This window comes from Oncorhynchus masou, chromosome 24 (assembly GCF_036934945.1).
Source record: "Oncorhynchus masou masou isolate Uvic2021 chromosome 24, UVic_Omas_1.1, whole genome shotgun sequence".
Lineage (NCBI taxonomy): Eukaryota > Metazoa > Chordata > Actinopteri > Salmoniformes > Salmonidae > Oncorhynchus > Oncorhynchus masou.
In genome coordinates, this window is record NC_088235.1 from 114,573,543 (window position 1) to 114,591,634 (window position 18,092).

An 18,092-nucleotide genomic window follows, 5' to 3' on the forward strand; every position below is an offset into this window, starting at 1 on the left:
CTCTCTGTGTCTCTCTCTCTCTCTCTCTCTCTCTCTCTCTCTCTCTGTATCTCTCTGTCTGCTGTCCTCTCTATATTACTGTCCTCCATGTTGCTAAATCAGAGCTTAGACATTACAACTCACTAGAGGGAAATATGTGGGAGTCTGGAGCTATGTGTTCACTGCGTTCAGTGTTTTGGATTTTACAACTGCCAAAAAATATTGCCATCTTTTGTTCATCTTCAGAGCTGTAATTAGTGTGTGTGCTACCTGTGTGTGTGTCTGTCACTGGTGTTCCGGACACACCCCAAGGGGGGCACGAGCTCTGGGGCCCCATGTGCCTGTCATCAGTGTCATAATAAGAAGGGATGTAAACATTATTTTGACAGTAACTCTCCAGAAGGTCCTTCGGAAACCCTTTTTTTTGTGTGTGTGTGTATTTGTGTGTGTGTGTTTCTTGTGCTTCAGGAATGTGACTGAAAAAAGTGCCTCGGGCCTTTTTAAAGAGAAAAATATAACTGATTGAAACTAAGGGGATATGGGTGTACAAATGCTGTTGTCAAGGCTACGACGTTGCCAGTGGGATGAGTGGTGCTTCCTCAGGTGTTCCGCAGCTCATATCAGACCCGAGAGCCTGATGCTTCTCAGGTAGGGCGGCAGGGTAGCCTAGTGGTTAGAGCGTAGGACTAGTAACCGGAAGGTTGCAAGTTCAACTCCCCGAGCTGACAAGGTACTGTCGTTCTGCCCCTGAACATGCAGTTAACCCACTGTTTCTAGGCCGTCATTGAAAATAAGAATTTGTTCTTAACTGACTTGCCTAGTTAAATAAAGGTACAATTTAAAAATAAAAAAAGTTCTTTACGAGTTTTAGTTTAGAAAACAATCTCTCCGCGGGAGAAACAGTTACAGGGATGGTTAGAATCAGCCTGATTGTCGTAGCAACGTCAAGGGAAACTGGACAGAAGGGTGTGGTGCTTCAAATACTGCCGTTCTGCGACATCTTTAGTTCAGCCTCTCGTTTCGTTTCGCTGCCGGGCCTAATACGTTACTGAAAGAGATGAGCTCTGTGGACGGGTCGTCTGGATACTGGACCAGACCAGATTCAAACAAGTAGCCTAGTGTTTAAGAACGTTGGGCCAAGTAGCCTAGTGTTTAAGAACGTTGGGCCAAGTAGCCTAGTGTTTAAGAACGTTGGGCCAAGTAGCCTAGTGTTTAAGAACGTTGGGCCAAGTAGCCTAGTGTTTAAGAACGTTGGGCCAAGTAGCCTAGTGTTTAAAGAACGTTGGGCCAAGTAGCCTAGTGTTTAAAGAACGTTCATGATGAATATTGACATGGAGGATATCGTCTTGATATGGTAGAGAGGCAATGCCATATTTCTTTAAATGAATATGACAGCTTCAGGCTTCACACCAGAGGTCGGATTCAGAGATGAGGTAGGAAAACTAGGGATATACAGCCCTATTAGAAGACTACTGGAGGGTCACATGAGAAGGTTTTAACTAAACCTGAAGGACCGCAGGTTATCTGTTGGAAAAACAGGATTTTCCTCTTGTTATGATTTTAATTTAGAATAACCTGTTTTCTTACACCCTTAAATGTACCCTAAGAGGTTTCCCTGATGTTTGATCACTGTTTACTAGAGTAGAAAATATTTGTTTTCCAGCCGTCAACACAAGCGTTCCTGTGTTCCACATCCGTTTGGCATCCTTATACTGGGCATACACTGCACAACTCCTCAGATGTTATCCACTTGATCATGCTCACATGTCACCATGTCCTCGTCCCAGATCTTTCAATTGTGTCCATCCGCCAACCCCAGGATGTGAGTGTTGACACCGTCGTTCCCTAGTTGATCCTGCCCTTCGGTTTTTATTGTTTATTGGTTGTCGTAGCAACAAACAAAAAAATGGCGTCAAGAAAACAGTGATTCGCTTTATTACAATGTCCACATTATTATGTGCAGAAACATCATAAACAGACAGGGATGCAGAATATGGGACTTAATTTTATCATTATTAGTTCATACTCTCCTTTTTGATTTCTGTCATGGTAGGATGCACATGTGATATTGTTGCAGTTTGTTTTGTGTGCCCCGGGTCGTTGGACATTTTAATTTAAGGACCAATGGAATGGTCTAAAATAAGCAAACTCTCTCAAACCCAAAGGGGGCAACGGCCTCGTCGCTCTCTCTACAGCTCCACCAGTCTGTCTGTCTCCGTCACCTCGTTCTCTCTACAGCTCCACCAGTCTGTCTCCGTCACCTCGTTCTCTCTACAGCTCCACCAGTCTGTCTCCGTCACCTCGTTCTCTCTACAGCTCCACCAGTCTGTCTGTCTCCGTCACCTCGTTCTCTCTACAGCTCCACCAGTCTGTCCCCGTCACCTCGTTCTCTCTACAGCTCCACCAGTCTGTCTCCGTCACCTCGTTCTCTCTACAGCTCCACCAGTCTGTCTGTCTCCGTCACCTCGTTCTCTCTACAGCTCCACCAGTCTGTCCCCGTCATCTCGTTCTCTCTACAGCTCCACCAGTCTGTCTCCGTCACCTCGTTCTCTCTACAGCTCCACCAGTCTGTCTCCGTCACCTCGTTCTCTCTATAGCTCCACCAGTCTGTCTCCGTCACCTCGTTCTCTCTACAGCTCCACCAGTCTCTGTCTCTGTCACCTCGTTCTCTCTACAGCTCCACCAGTCTGTCTTTCTCCGTCACCTCGCTCTCTCTACAGCTCCACCAGTCTGTCTCCGTCACCTCGTTCTCTCTACAGCTCCACCAGTCTGTCTCCGTCACCTCGTTCTCTCTACAGCTCCACCAGTCTGTCTCCGTCACCTTGTTCTCTCTACAGCTCCTCCAGTCTGTCTCCGTCACCTCGTTCTCTCTACAGCTCCACCAGTCTGTCTGTCTCCGTCACCTCGTTCTCTCTACAGCTCCACCAGTCTGTCTGTCTCCGTCACCTCGTTCTCTCTACAGCTCCACCAGTCTGTCTGTCTCCGTCACCTCGTTCTCTCTACAGCTCCACCAGTCTGTTTCCGTCACCTCGTTCTCTCTACAGCTCCACCAGTCTGTCTCCGTCACTTCGTTCTCTCTACAGCTCCACCAGTCTGTCTCCGTCACCTCGTTCTCTCTACAGCTCCACCAGTCTGTCTCCGTCACCTCGTTCTCTCTACAGCTCCTCCAGTCTGTCTCCGTCACCTCGCTCTCTCTACAGCTCCTCCAGTCTGTCTCCGTCACCTCGTTCTCTCTACAGCTCCACCAGTCTGTCTGTCTCCGTCACCTCGCTCTCTCTACAGCTCCACCAGTCTGTCTCCGTCACCTCGTTCTCTCTACAGCTCCACCAGTCTGTCTGTCTCCGTCACCTCGTTCTCTCTACAGCTCCTCCAGTCTGTCTCCGTCACCTCGTTCTCTCTACAGCTCCACCAGTCTGTCTGTCTCCGTCACCTCGTTCTCTCTACAGCTCCACCAGTCTGTCTGTCTCCGTCACCTCGTTCTCTCTACAGCTCCACCAGTCTGTCTGTCTCCGTCACCTCGTTCTCTCTACAGCTCCACCAGTCTGTCTGTCTCCGTCACCTCGTTCTCTCTACAGCTCCACCAGTCTGTCTCCGTCACCTCGTTCTCTCTACAGCTCCACCAGTCTGTCTCCGTCACCTCGTTCTCTCTACAGCTCCACCAGTCTGTCTCCGTCACCTCGTTCTCTCTACAGCTCCACCAGTCTGTCTCCGTCACCTCGTTCTCTCTACAGCTCCACCAGTCTGTCTCCGTCACCTCGTTCTCTCTACAGCTCCACCAGTCTGTTTTCTCTCCATGACTTTACTGTTGTCGTATGCTGCTAGGACAACATACTACATCAGTTCACCGACTCTGCGTCTCACAAAGACACGGCGGTTGGAACTCAAATTGACTCATCAGACTAAAGGACAGATTTCCACCGGTCTAATGTCCATTGCTTGTGTTTCTTGACCAAATCATGTCTCTTCTTCTTATTGGTGTCCTTTTTAGTAGTGGTTTCTTTGCAGCAATTCAACCATGAAGGCCTCATTCACACAGTCTCTGAACAGTTGATGTTGAGATGTGTCTGTTACTTGAACTCTGTGAAGCATTTATTTGGGCTGCAATTTCTGAGTCTGGTAACTCTAATGAACTTATCCTCTGCAGCAGAGGCAACTCTGGGTCTTCCTTTCCTGTGGCGGTCCTCATGAGAGCCAGTTTCATCATAGCTCTTGATGGTGTTTGCGACTGCACTTGAAGAAACTGATGGACTGCTGTTTCTCTTTGCTTATTTGAGCTGTTCTTGCCATAAAATGGACTTGGTCTTTTACCAAATTGGGCCATGTTCTGTATACCCCCCCCCCCTACCTTGTCACAACACAACTGATTTGCTCAAACGCATTAAGAATGCAAGAAATTCCACAAATGAACTTTTAACAAGGCACACCTGTTAATTTAAATGCATTCCAGGCGACTACCTCATGAAGCTGGTTGAGAGAATGACAAAGCTGTCATCAAGGCAAAGGGTGGCTACTTTGAAGAATATGATTTGTTTAACACGTTGTTTTGGGTTACTACATGACTCCATATGTGTTATTTCATAGTTTTGATGTCTTCCCTATTATTCTACAGTATAGAAACTTGTAAAAATAAAGAAAAACCCTTGAATGAGTAGGTGTGCCTAAACTGTTGACTGGTAGTGTACGTCTTGTTGACCTTCTCTATGTGTCGGCAGATGGTCTGTGTTGTCCTAACACACCCTTGAGTCTGACCACTGCCTGCTCTACCTCTTAACTACAAACATTTCCTGTTTTCCTGTTTCCTGCCATTTGAGGATGTCTTTTTGATATCGTAGGATCCAAATGTGTCCTGCTCAAAAGTTGTGTACTATTTTAGAGAATAGTTAGCATCCTCTGAGCACTTCTACACTGGCTATGTCTCTCTGTCGCTCTCTCACTCTCTCTCTCTCTCTCTCTCTCGCTCTGTCGTTCGCTCACTCTGTCAGTTTATACACTGAGACACATTTATTTTAATACAAGCTGGGCCCACAGTAGCAGGAATAGGTGAAATCCTAACAGGATTAAAGATAGCTTTAAGGGAGGATGCTACTGACTTTAATGATCGCACGGTGTTGATAATCTGATTACCTATTTCTTTTTTTTTTTTTTTTTTAGCTTGACGTTACACAAGGGTTTTAATCCCAAATGGCACCCTATATCCTACTTAGTGCACTAGTTTGGACCTGGGCCCAGGTTGATAGGGTGGTATTTGGGACTCAGTCGAGCTCTGCTGCATATTCTCTTCCCAGCTCTCTCTCTGTCTGGGGGCTCCAGCCATCCTGTTGCCGTACCAGTCAGTCTCTAGCTTGGTGTCTTTTTGGCTCGATCGACTGCTATAACAGTTTGTACTGCTGAACCTTGAATCAAGGCACAACTTCTATACTGTATTAATAACAAACATATAAAAGTCAATTATGTTAATGCCATGACCCCATATGTATTTTGGTAAATAAACACAACATTGTCTTATTTAATATTGTAAACCAGATTTTCTATCAAGTATCAACATAATCATTGACTTTTGTAAACAAACGCAGTAAACAAACGCAGTAAGCACAAACGCAGTAAGCATAAACACAGTAAGCATAAATACAGTAAGCATAAATACAGTAAGCATAAACACAGTAAGCATAAATACAGTAAGCATAAATACAGTAAGCATAAATACAGTAAGCATAAATACAGTAAGCATAAACACAGTAAGCATAAATACAGTAAGCATAAACGCAGTAAACATAAATACAGTAAACACAAATGCAGTAAGCATAAGTACAGTAAGCATAAACACAGTAAACATACACAATAGTTAACCCAGCCACTGGTACTTTTGATAAATTCTATTTATTTTTTTAATTGAAAAAAAAAGAAAAAAAAAAGATTATTTCTATTATAAATATTTCTAAAAGCCAAGATGATTGATATAGATTTTATAGAGGACTAAATGACTATGGCCAATCTCACTGTACTTCCACATTGTAATACAGTCCTACTGCCATGTTTTAAAATATGAAACATTGTCTTCTGTTCCCCCTTTTGTTTTTAGCAGAGTCTACAGTCCCACACATCTCAAGTTCAACAACCACAGTAGTACTTTTCCACGGTTCCTCCAAACTATGAAGGAGAATTATAAAGCCCTTGTATTCCTCTCGAAAGGACTACAGTTAATGAAACACTAGATGCTCTCTCAAACACATTATCACATGCAGTAGTCTGTCTATCAGTGAACCCCGAAACCCCCTAGGTATCCCAAATAACATCCAATTCTCTAGGAAGTGCAATACTGTTCACAAGGGGCTCCAGGTCATCTATAGGGAACGGGGTGCCATTTTGGGACACAAACAAGAAATCTTAGGATGCCTTTTTAATCAGCTCTCACTTCATTTCAAGATGTTATCTATCCTAGCAGCCCATAGATTGGGGAGAGATTTGTTTTTTTACACTCTTAAGTCATCCAAGTGGATCTCTTGTCAACAATTAAACCTAAAGCTTGATTAACAAGAGCAATTAGTCAAAGGATCCTCTTTAAGGAGACTAAATCCAAGGAGGACGAGATTATCTGCTTTCCTTTAAATAAGTATAATCGTTGTATTAAGGGTTTGATTGCCTTCTAGTTTGACTTGTCTAAATCATGATTTCTGTGTTAGACTTCATTTAGAAGTAATTTTAAGCAGGTTTTTGCCGTTCAGACTTTGAGGGAGCAGATAGATTAGAGAGTAGTGTAGTGAAAACACCGGCCTGTTTTAATTTGGTGCTTTACCGTCGGTCTCAGAAGAGATTGGTTCATCGCCGTCGGTCTCGGAAGAGATTGGTTCATCGCCGTCGGTCTCGTAAGAGATTGGTTCATCGCTGTCGGTCTCGGGAGAGATTGGTTCATCGCTGTCGGTCTCGGGAGAGATTGGTTCATCGCTGTCGGTCTCGGGAGAGATTGGTTCATCGCTGTCGGTCTCGGGAGAGATTGGTTCATCGCTGTCGGTCTCGGGAGAGATTGGTTCATCGCTGTCGGTCTAAGAAGAGATTGGTTCATCGCCGTCGGTCTAAGAAGAGATTGGTTCATCGCCGTCGGTCTAAGAAGAGATTGGTTCATCGCCGTCGGTCTAAGAAGAGATTGGTTCATCGCCGTCGGTCTAGGAAGAGATTGGTTCATCGCTGTCGGTCTCGGAAGAGATTGGTACATCGCTGTCGGTCTCGGAAGAGATTGGTTCATCGCCGTCGGTCTCGGGAGAGATTGGTTCATCGCCGTCGGTCTCGGGAGAGATTGGTTCATCGCCGTCGGTCTCGTAAGAGATTGGTTCATCGCCGTCGGTCTCGGGAGAGATTGGTTCATCGCCGTCGGTCTCGGAAGAGATTGGTTCATCGCCGTCGGTCTCGGAAGAGATTGGTTTTTCGCTGGCGGTCTCGGGAGAGATTGGTTCATCGCCGGCGGTCTCGGGAGAGATTGGTTCATCGCCGGCGGTCTCGGGAGAGATTGGTTCATCGCCGGCGGTCTCGGGAGAGATTGGTTCATCGCCGGCGGTCTCGGGAGAGATTGGTTCATCGCCGGCGGTCTAAGAAGAGATTGGTTCATCGCCGGCGGTCTAGGAAGAGATTGGTTCATCGCCGTCGGTCTAGGAAGAGATTGGTTCATCGCCGTCGGTCACGGAAGAGATTGGTTCATCGCCGTCGGTCTAAGAAGAGATTGGTTCATCGCCGTCGGTCTAAGAAGAGATTGGTTCTTCTACCTGAAAATTCCCCCCCCAAAAAAAAATAAAATAATGAAGACTATCATTGTATCCTCTAAAAAGACGGTATAGTGCCAACAAGTAGCATTAACCCTGACCTCTTAGTGCTGCTGGGTCAGAGTTCACACACTCACTGATTCCTCTGGGATTAGCGAGATGCTAGCTCCACACTAATGGCACTGAATCTGCTTCCCAAATGGCAGCCTATTCCCTATATAGTGCACTACTGTTGACCAGGGCCCACAGGGGTGCTCTGCTCTACTATATAGGGAATAGGGTGCCATTTGGGAAGCAGATTCACTCAGGAAGAAATAGGACTAGTGCCCTGGCTCTGACACACACGATGACAGATGCCAGGCCCTAGTCAGCTTAGCCCCATGCACGTTGGCTCAATAGAGATGTTTTCTTTGTTTAAAACACAAAGTCAATATTGACCTGTCAATGCATGATGATGCCCTACTGCTAACACAGTCTACAGGGGTCAGAGTGGAAAGCCCTACTGCTAACACAGTCTACATGGGTCAGAGGGGAAAGCCCTACTGCTAACACAGTCTACAGGGGTCAGAGTGGAAAGCCCTACTGCTAACACAGTCTACATGGGTCAGAGGGGAAAGCCCTACTGCTAACACAGTCTACATGGGTCAGAGGGGAAAGCCCTACTGCTAACACAGTCTGCATGGGTCAGAGGGGAAAGCCCTACTGCTAACACAGTCTACATGGATCAGAGGGGAAAGCCCTACTGCTAACACAGTCTACATGGATCAGAGGGGAAAGCCCTACTGCTAACACAGTCTACATGGATCAGAGGGGAAAGCCCTACTGCTAACACAGTGTAGAGGGGTCAGAGGGGAAAGCCCTACTGCTAACACAGTCTAGCGGGGTCAGAGGGGAAAGCCCTACTGCTAACACAGTCTAGAGGGGTCAGAGGGGAAAGCCCTACTGCTAACACAGTCTAGAGGGGTCAGAGGGGAAAGCCCTACTGCTAACACAGTCTGCATGGGTCAGAGGCGAAAGCCCTACTGCTAACACAGTCTACATGGGTCAGAGGGGAAAGCCCTACTGCTACCACAGTCTACACGGGTCAGAGGGGAAAGCCCTACTGCTACCACAGTCTACACGGGTCAGAGGGGAAAGCCCTACTGCTACCACAGTCTACACGGGTCAGAGGGGAAAGCCCTACTGCTAACACAGTCTAGAGGGGTCAGAGGGGAAAGCCCTACTGCTAACACAGTCTAGAGGGGTCAGAGGGGAAAGCCCTACTGCTAACACAGTCTACAGGGGTCAGAGGGGAAAGTGGCTGTTCCACTGGATGTCATAAGGTGAATTCACCAATTTGTAAGTCGCTCTGGATAAGAGCGTCTGCCAAATGACTTAAATGCAAATGCAAATGGGAAAGCCCTACTGTGTTGTCAATGATTTAGTTATTATGTTGTCATTATTTATATATACTAAACAAATAAATAAACAAACAAATAAAAACGCAACATGCAACAATTTCAAAGATTTGACTGAGTTTCAGTTCATATGAGGAAATCAGAATATTTTAAATAAATGAATTAGGCCTTAATCTTTGGATTTCACATGACTGGGAATACAGATATGCATCTGTTGGTCACAGATACTTTAAATAAATGGTCCTCGCAACGGACTTCAGGATCTCGTCACGGATATCTCTGTGCATTCAAATTGCCATCGATAAAATACAATTGTGTTTGGTGTCCGTAGCTTATGCCTGCCCATAACCCCACCGCCACCATGGGGCTCTCTGTTCACAGCTCCGCCCACAGCTCCGCCCACAGCTCTGCCCACAGCTCCGCCCACACGCCGCCTGCTGTTGTGAGGTCGGTTGGATGTGCGTCAACTTATGCTTTTAAGTGGTCAATGTGGCAACAACAAAACAACATTGACAGTTATACAATTGAGGACTGTGACCTTACCAGAAGCAGGGTTTATCTGAATATTTATCCGAGTAAGAGTAGAGAGAGCGTGATATATTGGTGTGCTTTTTTTTTTAAAGGGTTTTATTCTTTAGGAGCTAAAGCCGATCACGGTCGGGAGGGAAGGCATTGAGTTATTTTTTCATATGAAGAAACAACGATTAGTCCTACAATAATATGTAGAAGATCATGTGAAATGTGTGTGAGAAGCCACGGCAGGAGGTTAAAAGAGAGGAGTCCGTTTTTTTTTATATATTTTTTTTATATAGCTTCAAATCGTTTAATATAGCTTATACTTCACTAATGCTCTCTTGTCACCAAGTGTCTGTGTGCATCCCAAATGACACCCTCACCCTATTCCCCTATGGGTCCACGGTCAAAAGTAGTGCACTAAATTAGGGAATAGAGTGCCAGCCCTGGTCAGAGGTAGTGCACTAAGTAGGGTGCCATATGGAACAAATCCTCTCTCTATCCACTCTTGAAATGTCTGTTGTTATTCTTCTGAACCAATGATGGTCAACGGTGAGATCATGGACAAGCCACCATTAATTTTTTTATTTTTTATTTTACCTTTATTTTACTAGGCAAGTCAGTTAAGAACAAATTCTTATTTTCAATGACGGCCTAGGAACAGTGGGTTAACTGCCTGTTCAGGGGCAGAGCGACAGATTTGTACCTTGTCAGCTCGGGGATTTGAACTTACAACCTTTCTGTTACTAGTCCAACGCTCTAACCACTAGGCTACAGTGAGATCATGGACAAGCCACCATTAATAAATGATATGTGATTATTGGTTAACGGTGAGATCATGGACAAGCCAACATTAATAAATGATATGTGATTATTGGTTAACAGTAAGATCATGGACAAGCCAACATTAATAAATGATATGTGATTATTGGTTAACAGTAAGATCATGGACAATCCAACATTAATAAATGATTATTGGTTAACAGTAAGATCATGGACAATCCAACATTAATAAATGATATGTGATTATTGGTTAACAGTAAGATCATGGACAAGCCAACATTAATAAATGATATGTGATTATTGGTTTACAGTAAGATCATGGACAAGCCAACATTAATAAATGATATGTGATTATTGGTTAACAGTAAGATCATGGACAAGCCAACATTAATAAATGATTATTGGTTAACAGTAAGATCATGGACAAGCCAACATTAATAAATTATTATTGGTTAACAGTAAGATCATGGACAAGCCAACATTAATAAATGATTATTGGTTAACAGTAAGATCATGGACAAGCCAACATTAATAAATGATATGTGATTATTGGTTAACAGTAAGATCATGGACAAGCCAACATTAATAAATGATATGTGATTATTGGTTAACAGTAAGATCATGGACAAGCCAACATTAATAAATGATATGTGATTATTGGTTAACAGTAAGATCATGGACAAGCCAACATTAATAAATGATATGTGATTATTGGTTAACAGTAAGATCATGGACAAGCCAACATTAATAAATGATATGTGATTATTGGTTAACAGTAAGATCATGGACAAGCCAACATTAATAAATGATATGTGATTATTGGTTAACAGTAAGATCATGGACAAGCCAACATTAATAAATGATATGTGATTATTGGTTAACAGTAAGATCATGGACAAGCCAACATTTCGGAATGAAACATGTGCTGCAGTTCACAACTTGCCTGGTTATCAAAACTGTTGTTTCTATCAGATCCCTACTTATTGGTTATTTTAATCATGATAACAGGTTAAACAATAAGAAGGGATCGGACTGAAACAACATTTTGGGTCAAAGATCAAATCTTAGCGTAGAAAGCCTAGACAGAGGCTACAAACCAACATTCCAGAATGAAAGATATGCTGAATTTACAAGTTGGCTGCATATTCAAACTGTTGACATTTTCTTATGAAAGTCTCTAATAGAAGGAAATGATTTTAAAGCCTCTTTATAAAACCAGTGATAAGTGTGGCCTTTATTACACTGCACAATGAAGGAGGAAAGTGGGCTGGGGAGATTCATCACAGGGTTTTAACTACAGGAGGGGATTCATCAGGGTTTTAACTACAGGAGGAGATTCATCATCAGGGTTTTAACTACTGGAGGAGATTCATCATCAGGGTTTTAACTACTGGAGGGGATTCATCAGGGTTTTAACTACTGGAGGAGATTCATTATCAGGGTTTTAACTACTGGAGGGGATTCATCAGGGTTTTAACTACAGGAGGAGATTCATCAGGGTTTTAACTACTGGAGGAGATTCATCAGGGTTTTAACTACAGGAGGAGATTCATCAGGGTTTTAACTACAGGAGGAGATTCATCAGGGTTTTAACTACAGGAGGAGATTCATCAGGGTTTTAACTACAGGAGGAGATTCATCAGGGTTTTAACTACTGGAGGAGATTCATCAGGGTTTTAACTACTGGAGGAGATTCATCAGGGTTTTAACTACAGGAGGAGATTCATCAGGGTTTTAACTACAGGAGGAGATTCATCAGGGTTTTAACTACAGGAGGAGATTCATCAGGGTTTTAACTACTGGAGGAGATTCATCAGGGTTTTAACTACAGGAGGAGATTCATCAGGGTTTTAACTACAGGAGGAGATTCATCAGGGTTTTAACTACAGGAGGAGATTCATCAGGGTTTTAACTACAGGAGGAGATTCATCAGGGTTTTAACTACTGGAGGAGATTCATCAGGGTTTTAACTACAGGAGGAGATTCATCAGGGTTTTAACTACAGGGGGAGATTCATCAGGGTTTTAACTACTGGAGGAGATTCATCATCAGGGTTTTAACTACAGGAGGAGATTCATCAGGGTTTTAACTACAGGAGGAGATTCATCAGGGTTTTAACTACTGGAGGAGATTCATCAGGGTTTTAACTACAGGAGGAGATTCATCAGGGTTTTAACTACTGGAGGAGATTCATCAGGGTTTTAACTACAGGAGGAGATTCATCAGGGTTTTAACTACAGGAGGGGATTTATCAGGGTTTTAACTACTGGAGGAGATTCATCAGGGTTTTAACTACAGGAGGAGATTCATCAGGGTTTTAACTACAGGAGGAGATTCATCAGGGTTTTAACTACAGGAGGAGATCCATCAGGGTTTTAACTATAGGAGATTCATCATCAGGGTTTTAACTACAGGAGATTCATCAGGGTTTTAACTACAGGAGGAGATTCATTATCAGGGTTTTAACTACAGGAGGAGATTCATCAGGGTTTTAACTACAGGAGGAGATTCATCAGGGTTTTAACTACAGGAGGAGATTCATCAGGGTTTTAACTACAGGAGGAGATTCATCAGGGTTTTAACTACAGGAGATTCATCAGGGTTTTAACTACAGGAGGAGATTCATCAGGGTTTTAACTACAGGAGGAGATTCATCATCAGGGTTTTAACTACTGGAGGAGATTCATCATCAGGGTTTTAACTACAGGAGGAGATTCATCAGGGTTTTAACTACAGGAGGAGATTCATCAGGGTTTTAACTACAGGAGGAGATTCATGAGGGTTTTAACTACAGGAGGAGATTCATCAGGGTTTTAACTACAGGAGGAGATTCATCAGGGTTTTAACTACAGGAGGAGATTCATCAGGGTTTTAACTACAGGAGATTCATCAGGGTTTTAACTACAGGAGGAGATTCATCAGGGTTTTAACTACAGGAGGAGATTCATCAGGGTTTTAACTACAGGAGGAGATTCATCATCAGGGTTTTAACTACAGGAGATTCATCAGGGTTTTAACTACAGGAGATTCATCAGGGTTTTAACTACAGGAGGAGATTCATCAGGGTTTTAACTACAGGAGGAGATTCATCAGGGTTTTAACTACAGGAGATTCATCAGGGTTTTAACTACAGGAGGAGATTCATTATCAGGGTTTTAACTACAGGAGGAGATTCATCATCAGGGTTTTAACTACAGGAGGAGATTCATCAGGGTTTTAACTACAGGAGATTCATCAGGGTTTTAACTACAGGAGATTCATCAGGGTTTTAACTACAGGAGGAGATCCATCAGGGTTTTAACTACAGGAGGAGATTCATCAGGGTTTTAACTACAGGAGGAGATTCATCAGGGTTTTAACTACAGGAGGAGATTCATCAGGGTTTTAACTACAGGAGGAGATTCATCGGGGTTTTAACTACAGGAGGAGATTCATCAGGGTTTTAACTACAGGAGGAGATTCATCAGGGTTTTAACTACAGGAGGAGATTCATCAGGGTTTTAACTACAGGAGGAGATTCATCATCAGGGTTTTAACTACAGGAGGAGACTCATCATCAGGGTTTTAACTACAGGAGGAGATTCATCAGGGTTTTAACTACAGGAGATTCATCAGGGTTTTAACTACAGGAGATTCATCAGGGTTTTAACTACAGGAGGAGATTCATCAGGGTTTTAACTACAGGAGGAGATTCATCATCAGGGTTTTAACTACAGGAGGAGATTCATCAGGGTTTTAACTACAGGAGGAGATTCATCATCAGGGTTTTAACTACAGGAGGAGATTCATCAGGGTTTTAACTACAGGAGGAGATTCATCAGGGTTTTAACTACAGGAGATTCATCAGGGTTTTAACTACAGGAGGAGATTCATCAGGGTTTTAACTACAGGAGGAGATTCATCAGGGTTTTAACTACAGGAGGAGATTCATCAGGGTTTTAACTACAGGAGGAGATTCATCAGGGTTTTAACTACAGGAGGAGATTCATCAGGGTTTTAACTACAGGAGATTCATCAGGGTTTTAACTACAGGAGGAGATTCATCAGGGTTTTAACTACAGGAGGAGATTCATCAGGGTTTTAACTACTGGAGGAGATTCATCAGGGTTTTAACTACAGGAGGAGATTCATCAGGGTTTTAACTACAGGAGGAGATTCATCATCAGGGTTTTAACTACAGGAGGAGATTCATCAGGGTTTTAACTACAGGAGGAGATTCATCAGGGTTTTAACTACAGGAGCAAAGTGTTTTGGGTTGTAAAGATAATGTGAATGACCATTTCTAGCAGAGTTTCAGTTTCAAGTTGCAAGTTTTTTGTTAAATGTTAAATTAGTCGTATGTACGGGATGCTCATGGTATACATCGCCCAACAAAATGCTCACATGCAGGTTCCTTGTGGACAATGCAAGAACAACAAATAATAAAAACAGAACAATATGAACAAAGTAAATGTCTGTGTAATAGAATAAACAGTATAGTACAGGAAGGTAGAATTTATAGTCCAATATTTGTGTGTATTGTGGATGGGGGGGGGGGCAGTGTATGAACTGAGCAAGATAATAGCAGTCTGGTGGTTGTGATGATTGTGTGTGTAGCATGAATGTACACAGTGTTTAAAAGGTTAGCACGTTTCTTATATTGAGTTACACCTCCATTTTGCTTCCGGCGTCACGACACCCCCTACTGGATGGGAGGGAGCACGGTCCCGGTAATGTACAGGGCCATCTTCACCCCCTACTGGATGGGAGGGAGCACGGTCCCGGTAATGTACAGGGCCATCTTCACCCCCTACTGGATGGGAGGGAGCACGGTCCCGGTAATGTACAGGGCCATCTTCACCCCCTACTGGATGGGAGGGAGCACGGTCCCGGTAATGTACAGGGCCATCTTCACCCCCTACTGGATGGGAGGGAGCACGGTCCCGGTAATGTACAGGGCCATCTTCACCCCCTACTGGATGGGAGGGAGCACGGTCCCGGTAATGTACAGGGCCATCTTCACCCCCTACTGGATGGGAGGGAGCACGGTCCCGGTAATGTACAGGGCCATCTTCACCCCCTACTGGATGGGAGGGAGCACGGTCCTGGTAATGTACAGGGCCATCTTCACCCCCTACTGGATGGGAGGGAGCACGGTCCCGGTAATGTACAGGGCCATCTTCACCCCCTACTGGATCGGAGGGAGCATGGTCCCGGTAATGTACAGGGCCATCTTCACCCCCTACTGGATGGGAGGGAGCACGGTCCCGGTAATGTACAGGGCCATCTTCACCCCCTACTGGATGGGAGGGAGCACGGTCCCGGTAATGTACAGGGCCATCTTCACCCCCTACTGGATGGGAGGGAGCACGGTCCCGGTAATGTACAGGGCCATCTTCACCCCCTACTGGATGGGAGGGAGCACGGTCCCGGTAATGTACAGGGCCATCTTCACCCCCTACTGGATGGGAGGGAGCACGGTCCCGGTAATGTACAGGGCCATCTTCACCCCCTACTGGATGGGAGGGAGCACGGTCCCGGTAATGTACAGGGCCATCTTCACCCCCTACTGGATGGGAGGGAGCACGGTCCCGTAATGTACAGGGCCATCTTCACCACCTACTGGATGGGAGGGAGCACGGTCCCGGTAATGTACAGGGCCATCTTCACCACCTACTGGATGGGAGGGAGCACGGTCCCGGTAATGTACAGGGCCATCTTCACCCCCTGCTGGATGGGAGGGAGCACGGTCCCGGTAATGTACAGGGCCATCTTCACCCCCTACTGGATGGGAGGGAGCACGGTCCCGGTAATGTACAGGGCCATCTTCACCCCCTACTGGATGGGAGGGAGCACTGTCCTGGTAATGTACAGGGCCATCTTCACCACCTACTGGATGGGAGGGAGCACGGTCCCGGTAATGTACAGGGCCATCATCACCCCCTACTGGATGGGAGGGAGCACGGTCCCGGTAATGTACAGGGCCATCTTCACCCCCTACTGGATGGGAGGGAGCACGGTCCCGGTAATGTACAGGGCCATCTTCACCCCCTACTGGATGGGAGGGAGCACGGTCCCGGTAATGTACAGGGCCATCTTCACCCCCTACTGGATGGGAGGGAGCATGGTCCCGGTAATGTACAGGGCCATCTTCACCCCCTACTGGATGGGAGGGAGCATGGTCCCGGTAATGTACAGGGCCATCTTCACCCCCTACTGGATGGGAGGGAGCACGGTCCTGGTAATGTACAGGGCCATCTTCACCCCCTACTGGATGGGAGGGAGCACGGTCCCGGTAATGTACAGGGCCATCTTCACCCCCTACTGGATGGGAGGGAGCACGGTCCCGGTAATGTACAGGGCCATCTTCACCCCCTACTGGATGGGAGGGAGCACGGTCCTGGTAATGTACAGGGCCATCTTCACCCCCTACTGGATGGGAGGGAGCACAGTCCCGGTAATGTACAGGGCCATCTTCACCCCCTGCTGGAGGGCCTTGTGGTTCGCGGACAGAGCAGTTTCCAGTACCAGGCCCATGATGCAACGCTGTCGCTGGTGCAGCGGTAGTATTTTGGAGAGGACCCTGGACGGCGTGCTAATTCATTTCTCTCCAGACGCCTTAGGAAGTAGAGACGCTGTTGCGCCCTCTTGATGTGGGGGCGTTGTTGGTCCATGTCAAGTCCTTGGTGATGTGGATGCAGATGACAGCAGGTGATGCTCTTGTCCATGTGTGTTACGTCCGTGTGAATAGTGATGGAAATGGTATCTTCCGTGGATCTGTTGGAGCAGTAGGTGATTGGAGTGGGTCCAGTGAACCTGGCATTGTGACCTTGATGTGGGTCATAACCAACCTCTTCCAGCACTTTCATGATGACCTGGGTCATAACCAACCTCTTCAAGCACTTTCATGATGACCTGGGTGAGCATAGCGGGAGGCTTTGGGTTGGCACCACACCAGCTGGATTTGCCCTTGTTGTCTGTGATAGACTGTAGTCTTTGCCACATGCGATGTGAGTCTGAGTTGTCGAACATCAATTCAAGTGTGAGGCTGTATGGTACCTGCTTGTCCCGTACGCGTGGCACGCCACCGGTTCGTTCTGCATTGAATGCTGCAGTACAGGCTCTTAGCATTGCACGGATATCTCCGTTCACCCAGGGTTTTTGGTTGAAGTATGTCCGGATGTTTCTTTTCCTCAATGTGGATGGATGAGCCCTGGGTGGATTCATCTTTTGAACATATTTGAATCAGTATTGTCAAAACAGTCCTGCAGCATGGAGTCTGCCTCCTCGGTCCAGCGCCTCACTGTTCTGTGTTGGTGGCTCCCTCATTGAGTTTGCTGCTTGTAGGCGGGGAGTAAGAACAGAGAGACATGATCTGATTGGCTGAATTGGGGGCGGGGGATTGGCTGTGTATGCGTCACAGATGTTTGTGTGTACATGGTTAAGCACGCTGGATCCTGTTGTGAGGCAGAATACATATTGGTAATATTTTCGACGGGCTTGGTTAAAGTCAACCCCCTCCCCAACAATAAACTCTACTTCCGGGTGAGAGGATTCTTGTACAGTTCGCTGAGTGATGGCGTGGTGTTTGCTTGAACACAGCTGTAATGATGATGATGATAATAACAGGTGAATTATGTTGGCATATAGTGGGGTTTGGTCCCTCTGCGATTGAAGTGGGGTTTGTTCC

General features: G+C 45.5%; 2 protein-coding genes across 2 annotated transcripts in view; one reads left to right on the forward strand and one right to left on the reverse strand.

Annotated features, from left to right (window-relative positions):
• Nucleotides 1–18,092, forward strand: part of LOC135511527 (lipoma-preferred partner homolog) — a 458,670-nt gene that overhangs the window by 17,480 nt on the left and 423,098 nt on the right. The gene's annotated exons all lie outside the window — the stretch shown is intronic.
• On the reverse strand, nt 6,756–9,414 carry LOC135511524 (variable charge X-linked protein 3B-like). The gene is made up of 3 exons (XM_064933015.1): nt 9,379–9,414; nt 7,188–7,559; nt 6,756–7,019 (listed from the first exon to the last, which is right to left on the reverse strand). Exons 1-3 carry the CDS (start codon nt 9,412–9,414, stop codon nt 6,756–6,758), a joined length of 672 nt encoding a protein of 223 aa, XP_064789087.1.

Coding starts and splice junctions, on each gene's coding strand:
- LOC135511524 (XM_064933015.1), bottom strand. CDS start 9,414: ATGCACAGAGATATCCGTGACGAGATCCTGAAGTCC. Junction 7,560..9,378: donor GTGACGAGATCCTGAAGTCC/GTTGCGAGGACC, acceptor ATCTCTTCTTAG/ACCGCCGGCGATGAACCAAT. Junction 7,020..7,187: donor CTTCCGAGACCGACAGCGAT/GTACCAATCTCT, acceptor ATCTCTTCTTAG/ACCGACAGCGATGAACCAAT.